Here is a 15116-nt window from a genome sequence, read left to right on the forward strand (position 1 = left end):
AGGATTTTTTTTTTCTTTTTATTTTTTTAAGGTGAAACTATCATACATTTATGTGTTTATTTTTCAGAAAAACTGTATCCTAATATGAAATATAAACTCTAAATACCCAAAACAGTATCAAAAAAGAACAAAGCTAGAAGATGTACATTTTCTGATTTCAAACCTTGTAAAGATACAATTGAAACAGTGTAGTACTTCTATAAAGGCAGATATATAAACCAGTGGAGTAAAATAAAAAGCCTAGAAATAAATTCTTCCATATATGATCATGTTATTTTTGACAAGGTTTCCAAGAACATTTGGTGAAGGAAATAATAATCTTTTCACTAAATATTGTCGAAAAATAATAATTACATGAAAAAGAATAAAATTGGGCCCTTACCTAACACCATATACTAATATCAACTCAAAGTAGATAAAAGACTTAAATGTAAATTTTAAGACTATAAACTTTTAGAAGAAAACCTTGGTCTTAAAAATTAAAAAAATTGAAATTGGCAGTGATTTCTTGGATATGATTTCAAAGGCACAGGCAACGAATAAACAAACTTCCTAAAAAATAAAAAAAAATTGTACATCCATAGACAATGTAAACCGAGTTAAAAGTTACTTATAGAATGGGATAAAATATTTCAAATGCTATATCTGAAGGTATATTAATATTCCAAATAGAAATCCTAAAAATCAGCAACAATAAAAGGAAACAATACAATTTAGAAATAGATAAAAGACTAAAAGAAATAATGAATCTCTAAAGATAACCAATCTTAGTTGTCTGCTGGATGGAAAATCTTGTTTTTCTGGTTCTGGTCTGTATTATGTATTTCTTCTTTGTAGTTAATCTCTTTGAGTATTTTTTCTAGCGCTGGTTTTGAAGACATAAATTCCTTCAGTTTCTGTTTGTCATGGAAGCTTCTTATTTCCCCATCTAATTTGATATATAGTTGTGCTGGGTAGGAAATTTTTGGCTGGAAGTTGTTTTCTTTCAGAGAGCCTGCCGTGAGGCAAGGCCAGTGCTGGGGCCTCCGAGGACGGGACTGGAGCCTGCTGAGGGATTAGGCCGGTGCTGGGGCCAGTGAGGCCGGCATCGGAGCCTGTTGTGAGGCAAGGCCAGTGCTGGGGCCTCCGAGGACAGGACTGGAGCCTGCCGAGGTGTTAGGCCAGTGTTGGGGCCAGTGAGGCCGGTATCGGAGCCTGCCATGAGACAAGGCCGGTACTGGGGCCTCCGAGGCCGGGATAAGAGCCTGCCGAGGATTAGGCCCGTGCTGGGGCCAGCGAGGCTGGCATTGGAGCCTGCCGTGAGGCAAGGCCGGTGCTGGGGCCTCCGAGGCCGGGATAAGAGCCTGCCAAGGGGTTAGGCCGGTGCTGGGGCCAGCGAGGCCGGTATTGGAGCCTGCCGTGAGGCAAGGCCGGTACTGGGGCCTCCTAGGCTGGGATCGGAGCCTGCCTTGAGGCAAGGCCGGTACCTCCGAGGCCAGGATAAGAGCCTGCCGAAGGGTTAGGCCCGTGCTGGGGCCAGCAAGGCTGGGATTGAAGCCTGCCTTGAGGCAAGGCCGGTACTGGGGCCTCCGAGGCCAGGATAAGAGCCAGCCGAAGGGTTAGGCCGGTGCTGGGGCCAGCAAGGCCGGGATTGAAGCCTGCCTTGAGGCAAGGCCGGTACTGGGGCCTCCGAGGCCAGGATAAGAGCCTGCCGAGGGGTTAGGCCAGTGCTGGGGCCAGCGAGGCCGGCATCGGAGCCTGCCATGAGGCATGACCAGTGCTGGGGCCTCCAAGGCCAGGATCGGAGCCTGCCGAGGGGTTAGGCCGGTGCTGGGGCCAGCGAGGCCGGTATCGGAGCCTGCCTTGAGGCAAGGCCAGTACTGGGGCCTCCGAGGCCGGGATCTGAGCCTGCCGAGGGGTTAGGCCGGTGCTGGGGCCAGCGAGGCCGGCACCGGAGCCTGCCATGAGGCAAGGCCGGTACTGGGGCCTCCGAAGCTGGGATTGGAGCCTGCCGAGGGGTGAGGCTGATGCTGGGGCCAGCGAGGCCGGCATTGGAGCCTGCCGTGAGGCAAGGCCGGTGCTGAGGCCTCCGTGGCCGGGATTTTAGCCTCCCTTGAGGCAAGGCCGGTACTGGGGCCTCCGAGGCCAGGATAAGAGCCTGCCGAGGGGTTAGGTCGGTGCTGGGGCCAGTGAGGCCGGCATCGGAGCCTGCTGTGAAGCAAGGCCGGTACTGGGACCTCCGAGGCCGGGATAAGAGCCTGTCGAGGGGTTAGGCCGGTGCTGGGGCCAGGGAGGCCGGCATCGGAGCCTGCCATGAGGCAAGGCCGGTACTGGGGCCTCCGAGGCCAGGATAACAACCTGCCGAAGGGCTAGACCGTTGCTGGGGCCAGCAAGGCCGGCATCGGTGCCTGCCGTGAGGCGAGGCCAGCATCGGAGCCTGCCGTGAGACATGGCCAGTGCTGGGGTCTCCTAACCCAGGAAAGGAACCTGCCGAGGGGTTAGGCCAGTGCTGGGGCCAACGAGGCCGGCATTGGAGCCTGCCGTGAGGCTAGGCCGGTGCTGGGGCCCCCGAGGCTGGGATTGGAATCCTGCCAAGGGGTTAGGCCGGAGCAGGGGCCAATGGCCAGCATCGGAGCCTGGCGTGAGGCAAGTTTACTCCTGCGGCCTCCAAGGCCGGGACCAAAGCCAGCTTAGGGGTTAGACCGGTGCAGGGGCCAGCGAGACCAGAACTGGGGCCTCCCATGAGGCAAGGCCGCTGCTTGAGCCAGCGAGGTCTGGATCAGTCCACTGAGTATCCAGGCCACTACTGGGACCATCAAGAGTGGGATCGGTACTTGCAACACAGCATGCACAGAGAAATATCGCAGAAAATATAAATCAGATGCTTCTCTTAATCAGCAATAACTAGGAGGAAAAGGGCAACAGGAAGAGGTTGAGCTATAGAAAGGGCCCTATAGTGAAGCAACTAATGTGACCAATCAGAGGGTATGTAATACTGGAGGACGGAGCCTCTTTAAAACGCAGGAGGTACATAAACAAATGTATCAAAGTAAATCACCAAAGAAGCATGGGATGGAGGGAGGGGGAGGGAATGGGATGGGGGCTGGAGGAGGGCTAATTGGATGATGTGTGCTTGTATATCCTCTCAAGTCTTGTACTCTAATGTGATTGATATATGACTACAATGCACCAATTTAAAAAATTAATAAAAAGAAAAAAAAAGAAAACAAACAAACAAACAAAAATTAAGGGACTTCTATAATTTTCCTGGACCTGTGTATCGACTTCTTTTTCTATGTTTGGACAATTTTCTGCTATTATTTCTTTGAAGATATTATTGATCCCTTTGGTTTCACCTTCTTTTCCCTCCTCTATTTCGATTATTCTTAGGTTAGCTCTCTTAAAATGGGCATGTACTTCTTCAATGTTAAATTCCTGCTGTCAGATTTTTTTTCTGTTATAAATTATGCATTTATATTTGGAGTTATCATCTTCTAGAAGCGAGATTCTATTCTCCATGTTGTCTAACCGATTGTTTATAGTTTAAATTGATGCCTTTTCTTCAATGATTGCATCGTTTATTTCTTTTAGACTCTCTCTAAATTCTTTTCAAAGGTCCTGTATTATTTCTATAGTTATATTACTGATTTGATTTTCTGGAGATCTCTGCATTTCTGTGTTATCATGTTCTGATATTGTGGCTTGTGGATATTCATTGCTCCATTGTTGTACCTCTTTTCTATGATTTCAGAAATTTGTGCCTGCTCTGGGTTCTTCCCAGGGTCACCACAATTTCACTTAGGATGCTCTAGATCTCTAGTGTGTGGTAATCTTAGCTGCCACTACTTCTTTACTGCGTTGTATCGCAAATCTCAGACCTAGGGAGTTAATCTAGGCTCTGTGAGACTTTGGGCTGCCGGGCATGGCGTTTTCCCATGGGGAGCTGCGACTAGGGTGCAGTATCTCTGCCACCGCTACTCCTTCACTGGATTGGACTGTAAAATCTCAGACCCAGGGAGATTATCAAAGCTGTGCAATTCCCTGGGTGTGCAGTGCTGGGATTTCTCCTTTAAGGCCCGCAATTTCCCTCACAGTTGTTGTGTGTGCTGATCTTGAGCTGTTGTGGGCACTGTGAACTTGTGCCACACTTGCCAATATGGTGCAATAGCCACGCACTCGGTTGTGAAGCTGGCATATTTCTTTTCTGGTTTTGAGCTCTGTTCTGACTCCCTGGAGGGCGTGATGAGCTTGGCCACTGCGAGTTTTAGACGTTCTTTGCGCTGAAAGAACTGTTGAATTACACCCAAATTATCCAGAGCTGCTCACTTCAGCTCCTTGTTTACCTTTTCTCTCTGGAGCCAGGTGCTGTGAGGGAAGATGACGTTGGTGCAGCATCTGCCGCCGCAATGCATGCTGGTTTATTTTCTGGATTCTGGTTGTTCTTCTAGTCTTCTTTTTTTCTGTTCCTTGTATTTACTGTTTTTGTTCCTCTGCTATTAGTGTTTTCTGGCTGTGAAAAGTGCTGATTTTGTGGCAATAGAGATCGAGTGTTGGCAGGATTTGTAAATGCTGCTTTTCTTGGGTGCCATCTTCTTGGAAGTCTACGTGCCTCATTTTTAACCCTAAATGGAAATCTTTTTAAGTATGGTTTGCTTTAAATTTAAATACTTTATCTTTCTATATTTTAAAAGGTAAATAGTAAAAAGCTAACATACATTAATGTTATAGTTATATTTAATATTGTTGTATTAATTTTATATTTTAATCTAAATTTATATACTTAATTTTTATAAGCTTTTAATTTTATGCATATGCTGTACATCTGAACAAATAGTTGGTATTCTTGAGTGGAAGGGAAGGAGATAGAGTCCAGGAGAAGCCATGTTTCCCTTTTTAGAAAAACACTTGTGTTCTATGCTGAAGTATATTCTTTCCCTTTATATCTGTATTAGTTATATGAAGCCATTATAAGAATTTCCCTTCATTGTAAACAGCTATCCTATATATCACAAGATTCTTCCTAATTTGACATTACAGTGTTTTGGTATCAAGGACACTGTGGGAAATTACTGTCAGGACAAGCTGCTGTTGACAAGATTGTTTTCAAAGTTGGTCCAGGTAGAAGTTTTGCTTTAATTGCATGTTATAGCAGTTGAAAGAGTGTGACCAAAATAGTAGCATAAATTTAGAAAGACTGCTTAAACAGTGTTCTCAAGGCTCCTGTGGGATCAAGGCTGTTCTATGCTATTGAAAACCTATTTCTCATATCATGTAGCAGGGTTTTGAAATGTCACATGGTGACACAGAATCCTAATAGTGTCTCTTGGGAAACATTTTTTTGGGGGGTGAGGCAATAGAAATTGAAACAGTACAAAAGGAAATAAAAAATGAGGACAGGAGGCTAATCCGCTTCTCCTAACAGCACTGCCATCTCTCAGATATATTGATTTAATTAGTCCCAACAATGTCTTTGTTTGAGGTTTATGCTGTAGAGTTCCCACACTGTTAGGCTACTTCATTATGCAACTTGCTTTGTTATTTACTTGAAGCATAGGTCAAGAAAAATGCACTACAAAGCAGAGATTTTCTTTAAACTCAATAAACATGCTAGAATATATTAATTAAAAAGATCTGGTTTTAAAAACAGCATGTAGATCCCAACATTACTTCAATACTATCTTTGAGTTTATAGGTTGTTTGTGCCTCCATCAATGTGGCAATCTATACTCTTTAGTTTCAAAAGATTTCTGCTGAGGATTTCTCTTTCTTTTTTTTTTTTTGTACCTCATTTTTCATCTCTTGTATTACTTTTCTTGCCTACCAACATACCTTCTATTTTATGTCTTAAAATAGGAGGATGAAGGTGGGCATCTCACTCCTGTATTCCTAGTACTTGGGAGGCTGAGACAGGATGATCACAGGTTCAAGGCCAGCCCTGGTGACTTAGACCCTCAGCAATGTAGGGAGATCCTGTTAAAAAAAAAAAATCCCTAACCGAACAAAAGGGTGGGGGTGTAAGTCAGAGGATGGATGCCCTTGCGTGTAATCCTCAATTTCCCTCCCCCCAACAAAAAGACCCTGATTTAGGATTATATGATAAAGATGTAAGTTCAAACTTTTATAAAATTTATGTTTTAGAAAGTATCAGGCAGCATGATGGTATGCACCTATAGCCTCAGCTATTTGGGAGGCTAAGGCGGGAGGATTAATTGAGTACAACAGTTTAAGGTCAGCCTGGGCAACATAGGGAGACGACCATCTCAAAAAAAAAAAAAAAAAAAGACATTTCAATATATAGCCACACTTCCTTCATATAGCTTCCATGATGTGAGACAGACATGTGCTCTATTTTCTGAGCTTTTCCCCACTATGTTCTGAGATCTGTGCTCTTGCCTCAAAGGGACTGAACTCCAAAATTTCCAAGGAAAACTGAGCCAAAAAAATCTTTCTTCCTGTAAGTTTTGTGGTCATGTCTTCATATTACAGCAGTGAGAATGCTGACCAAGACAGACGTTATGTGGAAATTAAGGTGAAAGCTCCTTAGTTTACTCTCAAGGAGACTTCAGCATTCTTCTCCCACTGCTAGACTGATCTTCTAGACAAAAGGTTAATAAAGATGTGTCAGACCTAAAGAATACCATCAACCAAATGGACCTGTTAGACACATATAGAATATTCCACTCAATTACAGCAGAGCTCACATTTTTCTCACCTATTAAAGGAACCTTTTCCAAAATAGACCACATCCTGGGACACAAATGAAGCAGTAGCAAGCTAAAAAAATATGACATACTCCCCTGGGTCTTTTCAGACCACAATGGAATGAAATTAGAGATCCACTATAAGAAGACCCAGAATAACCACATAAACACATAGAATCTGAACACCACATCGCTGAATGAGAAATGGGTCATTGTAAGGGGTGAAATTACGACATTTCTATAAACAAATGAAAATAGAGATACAAAATATCAAAACTTCTTGGATACCCTGGAAGCAGTATTAAGAGGGAAATTCATAGCACTGAGTGCCCACTTAAAGAAGAACAGGAAATCACCAAATAAATAACCTAATGACACACCTCAAAACCCTTGAAAACCAGGAACAGTCTAACCCTAAAGCCAGTAGAAGGCAGGAAATTATTAAATCAGAGCAGAAATCAAAGAAGTAGAAAAAAAAATACAGAAAATCAACAAAACCAAAAGTTGGTTTCTTGAAAAAATAAACAAGATAGATAAACCACTAGCCGACTTAACCAAAGGAAAGAGAATTAATTTAAATTACTAAAATAAGAGATAAAATAGAAGATATTACTGCCAACTGTGGAAATTCAGAGGATTATTCGAAATTGCTTTGAAAAACTATACTCCAACAAAATGGAAAACTTAGAAGAAATTGATAATTTTCTAGACACATACAACCTTCCTAACCTAAGTCAAGAAGATATAGAAAATTTAAACTGACCAATAGCAATCAAAGAGATTGAGGTAGCAATAAAGAGCCTACCATCAAACAAGGGTTTCCTAAGTGAATATTATTAAACCTTTATAGAATAGCTAGTCCCAATACTTCTCAATCTGTTTTGTGGAATAGAAAGAAACGGGGCTTTCCTAAATACATTCTTTGAAGCCAACATCATATTAATGCCAAAACCAAATAAACACAGCTCAAGAAAAGAAAGCTATAGGCCTATATCAGTGATGAACTTAGATGCAAAACCACTAAACAAAATACCAGCAACAGACATTCAAAACCACATCAAGAAAATTAGACACCATAACCAATAGTGTTTATCTCAGGGATCAAGGCTGATTCAAATATAAAAATCAATACATGTAACACATCACATAAACAGAACCAAAGACAAAAATCACATCATTTTACTAGATGCTGAAAAAGCATTAGACAAATATAGAACACTCATTTATGCTAAAAGCACTCAAGAGAATCAGAATAGAAGAAAGATACCTCCATATCATAAAGGCAATGTACAATAGGCCCATAGCTAACATCTTATTAAATGGGGGAATAACTGAGAATTTCCCTTAAAAACAGGAACAAGAGAAGATGTCCATTATCATCCCCCTCTTTTCAATATAGTACTTGAGACTCTAACTAGATCAATAAGGCATGAAAAGGAAATCAAAGGACTACAAATAGGAAAATAAGAACTAAAACTATCCCTATTTGCAGATGACATGAAAATATACTTAGAAGACCCAACAAACTCAACCATAAAATTTATAGAACTGATCAAAATTCAGCAAAATGTCTGGATGAAAAATCAATCTTTATAAAAATTAGAAGCTTTCCAGTATGCCAGCCATAAATCCACCGAAAAAGAAATCCAGAAAACACTTCTGCTCAGGATATTCAACAAAAGAACAAAATACTTAGGAATAAATAAAACTAACCAAAGAAGTAAAAGACCTCTAAAAGGAAAATTATTTTGGCTAGCCAGAATAACTATCATCAAAATGGCCATTCTTAGCCAGGCATGGTGGCACATGCTTGTAATCCCCACGCTTGGGAGGTGGACACAGGAGGATCGTGTAGGTTTGAAGCCAGCTGTGCTGGCTTAAGAGACCCTGTTTCCAAATAAAATCATATAAAATAGGTCTGGGAGTGCAGTCTGGAGGTAGAAGGGCTTCCAGGAACCCCAGTACAAAAAAAAAAAAAAAAAAAAAAAAGCCAATCTTCCAAAAGTGATCTACAGATTCAACATAATACCTATTAAATTACCAAGATCATTTCTCACATAGAAAAAACAGTCCTTAAATTTATTTAGAACAACAAAAAACTTAGAATGGCCAAACTAGTTGTAAGCAACAAGAACCATGCAGGAGACATCACAATTCCTGATTTCAAACTGTACTTCAAAGCCATAGTAATTACAAGAGCATGGTATTGGTACAGATGCATAAACTAATGGAGCAGAATAAAAAAACTTAAATACAAATCTGCACACTTAAAGCCAATTGATTTTCAACAATGGGGCCAAAAACATACACTGGAAAAAAAAGATAGCTTCTTCAACAAATGGTGTTGGTGAAACTGGTTAACAGTATGCAGAAAAATAAAATTAATTCCACTTTCTCACCCTGCACAATTGAAGATGGATCGAAGACATGGAAATCAGACCCAAGTCCTTGTAGCTCCTTGTTGAGGGCATAGGTCCAACACCTCGAAACATAGGCACAGGTAAAAACTTGCTCCACAAGATCCCAAAGGCACAAGAAATTAAAAGGAGGATTAATATGTTGGTTTCCATTAAATTGAAGAGCTGTACAGCAAGGGAAAGTATCAAGAATCTCAATAGAATGCTAACAGAATTGGGAGAAAATTTATACCAACTGTTCCTCTGGTAGAGGACTAATATCTATAATATACAAAGAACTCAAGAAATTTACCACTAAGAAAACAAATAACTCAATCGAAAATGGGCAAGTGAACTAAATAGACACTGCACAAAAGAAGAATTTCAAATGGCCAATAAATGTATGAAGAAATGTTCAACATCATTAACAGAGATGCAACTCAAAACTTCCCTGCGATTTCACTTAACTTCAATTAAAATGGGAATCATTAAAAACACAAAAACTTGCTGGCGCAAGTTTTTAATCCCAGTACTTGCGAGGCTTAGACAGGAGGATTGTGGGTTCGTAGACAGCATCAGCTACTTAGTGAGGCCCTCTGCAATTTAGTGAGACCCTGTTTCAAAATAAAGAATAAAAAATAGGGCTGGGGTGTAGCTTAGAGGTACAGTGCCCCTTGGTTCTATACTCCCCTCAATACTGCAACACACACACACACACACACCAAATACTGGTGATGATGTGAAGTGTGAACTCTAATACATTATTGATGTGATTGCAAATTAGTGCAACCACTTTGGAAAACAGTATGAAGAATCCTCAGAAGAATGGGAACAAATTTACCATATGATCCAACAGTATTACTTCTAGGTATCTACCCAAAACAATGGAAACCAAAACTACCAAACAAATGCATGCATATCTATGTTCATAGTGGCACAATTCACAGTTACCAAACTATGGAACCAGCCAAGATGTCCATCAGCAGATGAATGGATTACAAAGATATGGGATATGTATACAATGGAATTTTACTCAGCCATAAAGAAGAATAAAATTACATTTTTGTTTTTTTTGTGTGGGGAAATAGATGGAACTGGAGAATATTATTCTATGTGAGATTAGTCAGCCATAAAAATAAAAAAATCGATGCTTTTCCTAATATGCAGAAGCTAGGAAGAAAAGAGTTTATAGGAGGAACTCTAGATGAAGTAGAAACCATAGATGAGCAAATAAGGAGACATATTAACTGAGGGGGATGGGAGGGGGAAAGAGGGAGATTCCATAATACACATGATGTACATTCACAAATTCAATCACTAAGTCCGATATGAGGAGGAGGAAGGGAGAGGGAATGGGGTGGGAATTGGGGAAGGGCTAAATGTGTGCATGTATGCCTCTGTTATCTTGTACTACATTAAGATGTATGACTACAATGCACCATTTAAAAAATAAATACATAAAAATACTTTTATATACAACAAAAAATAAAAACAAAAGTAACACCTGCTGCTGTTTTCAAAGACAATGAAAAACATCCTGTGGAAACACTTATAAATGAAATGCATACTAGAGTGCCTGACAGGAATTTTCTGCTATAAACAAATAACTTTTTTCTCTCAACTTTGCTATGTATTAATACTATTTTGGCTTTTTAGTAAAACTTTTCATTAAGATTTAATGAGTGTGGGTAAATTCCACTTGTACAAAACAGTAAATTTTAGAAGTATTTTTATACCAATTTGGAGTGGCATATGTTTTACTCTAGGAAAGTATGGATCTGCCAGTGTCATCGCTCACAGTTGAGCATACCAGCTTTCTGAGCTCATTTCTTCTTGAGCTGAGCAAATGGGCACCTTTCTTGGTTTCTGTGTCTGTTGCCTCTGATGGGAATGACTTCCGCCGCCCTGGCTGGGCTCTGCTGCCTGCTCTCCATGAAGGCTGGATATAAGGATGTCCGTGCAGTGGCTGAGATGGCACAGTCTGTGGCCCTGCCCAGCTAGTGGCCTCAGTAAATGCTTGAGTCAGATGGGAGCTCACTTTAGCAGCTCATCCTTGCTCATTTCCTCACTTAGAGAAACACTGGAGAATCTGTACCAATCCTGCAGCTACACTAGGGGAAAATGTTTTTACATGGTTGAAGGTTTCTTCAGTGAGACTTATCTCAGGAGTCCTTCTTATGGGGACACCTATAGGGTGTGTGTGTGTGTGAGAGAGCTGTTTGGGACTGAAACTAGGGGCATTCTACCTCTAAGTTAAATCCCCAGTCTTTTTTTTCAAAGAGTCTCCCCAGGTTGCTGAGAGTCTTGTGAGGTTGCAGAGGCTGGACTTGAACTTGTGACTGTCCTATCTCAGCCTCCCAGATTACTAAGATTACAGGCATGCACCACACACCTGGCCTTATGGCTTTTTACTAGTAATACAGGTTTGAGGCTGTGTAAAAGAATGATCAGACAGAAAGACCCCAATATAAGTTATATATTTACATTTGACTATTTGAACTTTAGTTAAATTAAGATTTTTGGGGGAGGCAAGAACTATTGGGAATTAAGCCCGGGGGCAATTGACCCCTAAACTACACTCCCAACCCCCCGCCCCCTTTTTTTTGGGCAGTATTAGGAATGGAACTCAGGGACATTTTACTTCCAAGCTACACTCCCAGTCCTATTTTATTTATTTTGAAACAGGGTCACACTAAGTTGTGGAGGGCCTCTACGCAGCTGAGTCTGGCTTTGAACCTGCAATCCTCTTGTCTTAGCTTCCCAAGTACTGGGATTACAAGTGTTTGCCACCTTTCCTGGCTCTCCCAGATCTTTTTAAAAAGAATTAAATTTGAAACAGTGTCTTTCTAAATTACTGAGTCTGGCCTCTAACCTGCAATTCTCCTGTTTATGGCCTCCCATGGTTTGGAATTATAGGCATGCACCACCATACCCATTTAAAAATATACATCAATATATCTCATACACTTGCACATCTATGCATGTGTGTACACATATACATACTTGAAGTTTCTTGAAGTCTTACCCAATGTTGAAGTAGACATATTTCCTACTTCAAAATTACTTTAAAGGTGGGCTATAACCTACAGATTTTATTCCATAAATTGATTTCCACTATTTGGTGAATGACATTAGTTTGGAAAATACTTAACACAGTACTTAAAGGCATAAGCTTGCCAGATGTGGTAGTGCTCATCTGTAGTCCCAGTACATGGGAGGCTGAGACAAGAGGATTGCAGGTTTAAGAACAGCCTCAGCATTGCAACAAAGATTGGGATTACAAATGTACATCACCATGCCTGGCTCTCCCAGCCCTTTTTAAAAAGAATTTAATTTTGAAACAGGGTCTTGGGTCTTTCTAAGTCACAAGACTTTCAGCAACCTAGCTAGACCTTTTCAATATGAAAAATAAAAAATTTGCTCTGAGCTAAAATGTCTCTGGGGTCAGGCATGGTGTCACATGCTTGTAATCCCAGCATTTGGGAGGCTGAGACAAGAGGATAACGGTTCAAAGACAGTCTCAGCTACTACTTAGGCCCTTTGCAACTCATTGAGACCCTGTTTCAAAAAATAAAAAATAAAAAATAAGGCTAGGGGTGTAGCTCGAAGGTAGAATGCCCCTGGGTTCCATCCCCAGTACTGCAAAAAAAAAAAAAAAAAAAAAAAAAGGTCTGGGTTCAATCCCCAATACCATTAAAAAGAAAAGAGCACAAGCTTTAGTATCTGAGGAATCTGGGTCAAACATCAGCTCTCTCAGTTACCAGCAGCTCGCTTATGGAACTCAGTTTAAATATGCTTTCTATGCAAATTTTCATAATATAGTTGTTTATACCAAGAGAAAATCTTTATACTCAAACTTATGCTGATCAATTAGATTGATTCTATAAATAAGTACATATGTGGTCCCACTTCAGAGTCTCTGGCGTTTCTCACGTCAGCCTACACTGTCCTGCCCTCTCCCAGGAGGGAGAACCTCAGGTGTCCAGAGTGTGGAACTTTCCTTTCTCTGCCCACTTCTTGAGGTAGCTGCCCTGTTGAGGCATGTCTGGGTGGGAGCAATGTCCTGAAGCTTTCAAAGGATATATATTACTATGGATTTGAGAAGGAGCATTCTTAGTTAGCATTCATCAGGGGAATGCTAGCTATTTTAGTATTTATCCTTTATAATGATTTTAGGTTTTTGAAGTTAAAAAAGTTTTGAAATCTAAGACTATTTCAGAAATTTGTCTCAAAGCATTATCCATCTCACCAGTTATAGTGCTTACTTAAATGGAAAAAATAGATCATATGAACAAGTTAAATATTTTTAACTTCTGATTTATGGGTAGCTATGAGTTATAGGTTACTTTTACATAAATTATACCACACTAGGAGTGAAATTCCATGAGTTGAAGTTTAATTCTCCTGTGTCCTGTACATATTAGTTGTGGCAACTAACCATCGGCCTGTTCTTGTCACTACCATCGACCTCTTCTGCATAATAAGCTATTTCTAAGCGGCTTTTAAAATAAGTGCTGCTTGGTCAAATTATTTGGCAACATTTGTATTGTCAAGAATTGATGCATTTTGGAAAAGTCAATTTTTCTCTCCTTTGCACGTGAATTATGCACACAAGTTAAATGTATTCCCAGTATTTAGTAGAGGGCAGAATAAAATGTAAAGTTCAATGTATACTCTGGAGACTATGTTAAAATTATATATTCCTCTTAAGGAAAGCTGAATGACATTTAAATGACATTTTTCTCTTCTACAGGAACCAAAAGTAAATACCAAAGTAATTTGTAAGCGTTGCAAGGTAATGTTGGGAGAGATCATGTCATCAGGTAAGAATTTCATAACAAAAACCAAAATAATTGCCTTCTTACCTAAAAGCCAGAATGAGATTTAGTAAAAATTTATATACAATATTCTTATATATTTCACATACATATGACATTTAGGTTCGTAATATGTTTTATGGAGTTGATGCTTTTATTTTTATATATTTATTTATTTTTGTGGTACTGAGGATTGAACGTGGAGGCATTCTACCTTCAAGCTATACACCCAGCCCGATTTGATTACTTATTTGGAAACAAGATCTTGCTAGGTTGATGAGTCTCACTATTTGATGAGGCTGTCCTCGAACCTGTGATTCTTCCATCTCAGCCTTCATGTGCAGGGATTACAGGTGTGCACCACCATGACTGGCTGGAGTTGATGCTTTTAAAAATAGAAACTCGTTACATTTTTGTCATTTGACCTTATTAAGTGCATAGATTTGAGTTTTAAGTATTGAGAAGTTGGGTCATTTTCAATGCTTCATATCCTCTTTGTAGTGTAACGGAATAGTATAATGTTTGTACTTTGGTCTGTCTTATAGAAATCAGAAACTTTTTCACAATACAGTTCTGCAGTCAGAATAGTTGGTGCCCAGGGATGGAGCAGTTGCTTTTCTTGGCTGCCATCTGCTTCAGGACTATATTTTGGTGCTGGAGGTGGGAGAGGACAGGATGAAATGGAAGAATGCACATTCTAAGTTTTATACTTTATTCCTATTTATGGTCTCAATGGCATTAATTATATTTTATCTAAACTGTATGTTATACTACTTTAAAATATAATAATGAAAATCCTGATAATTAAAATGCCATTTAAGGATATGATTTAAAATGTCTAGAGAGCTGCAACATGTTGTGTTAGCTTCATGGGTGAAGAATATTTCCTTTTGCTTAATTAATTAGAATATATAATTTAAGTGAAGCTATTGTACTGAAGAGAAGGCAGATGATAGTATTTTTCATTTGCTTGTTTTGTAACTCGTCAGCATCATTCAAATTATCCTTCCTCAGAGTGAGCAGAAAAAGGAAGAATGAGGAGCCATCCTCAGTGCCATTTTTGCATAATGAAACAAGCCCCTTAAGTAACACCTTGAAAAATATAAGGTTTCTAATTAAATAATGTGAATGGATCTTTAAATGTGTTTCTCTCCTCCCGGAGGCCCAGTTAAAATGCCAGTTAAGGAGTAAAAAGATGTGTTTCCACAATGTCAAAGAGAAAT

At 40.1% G+C, this 15116-nt stretch overlaps 1 protein-coding gene across 1 annotated transcript in view; it reads left to right on the forward strand.

Annotated features, from left to right (window-relative positions):
* Nucleotides 1-15116, forward strand: part of UBE3D (ubiquitin protein ligase E3D) — a gene marked incomplete at both ends in the record, with an annotated part of 324870 nt that overhangs the window by 24692 nt on the left and 285062 nt on the right. Inside the window, one exon of the mRNA XM_080700079.1 lies at nt 13830-13899. Coding sequence (XP_080556205.1) covers nt 13830-13899 — 70 coding nt within the window. The remainder of the gene's footprint in view (nt 1-13829; nt 13900-15116) is intronic.

Source organism: Muscardinus avellanarius (assembly GCF_963383645.1).
Source record: "Muscardinus avellanarius genome assembly, chromosome: 8".
Taxonomy (NCBI): Eukaryota; Metazoa; Chordata; class Mammalia; order Rodentia; family Gliridae; genus Muscardinus; species Muscardinus avellanarius.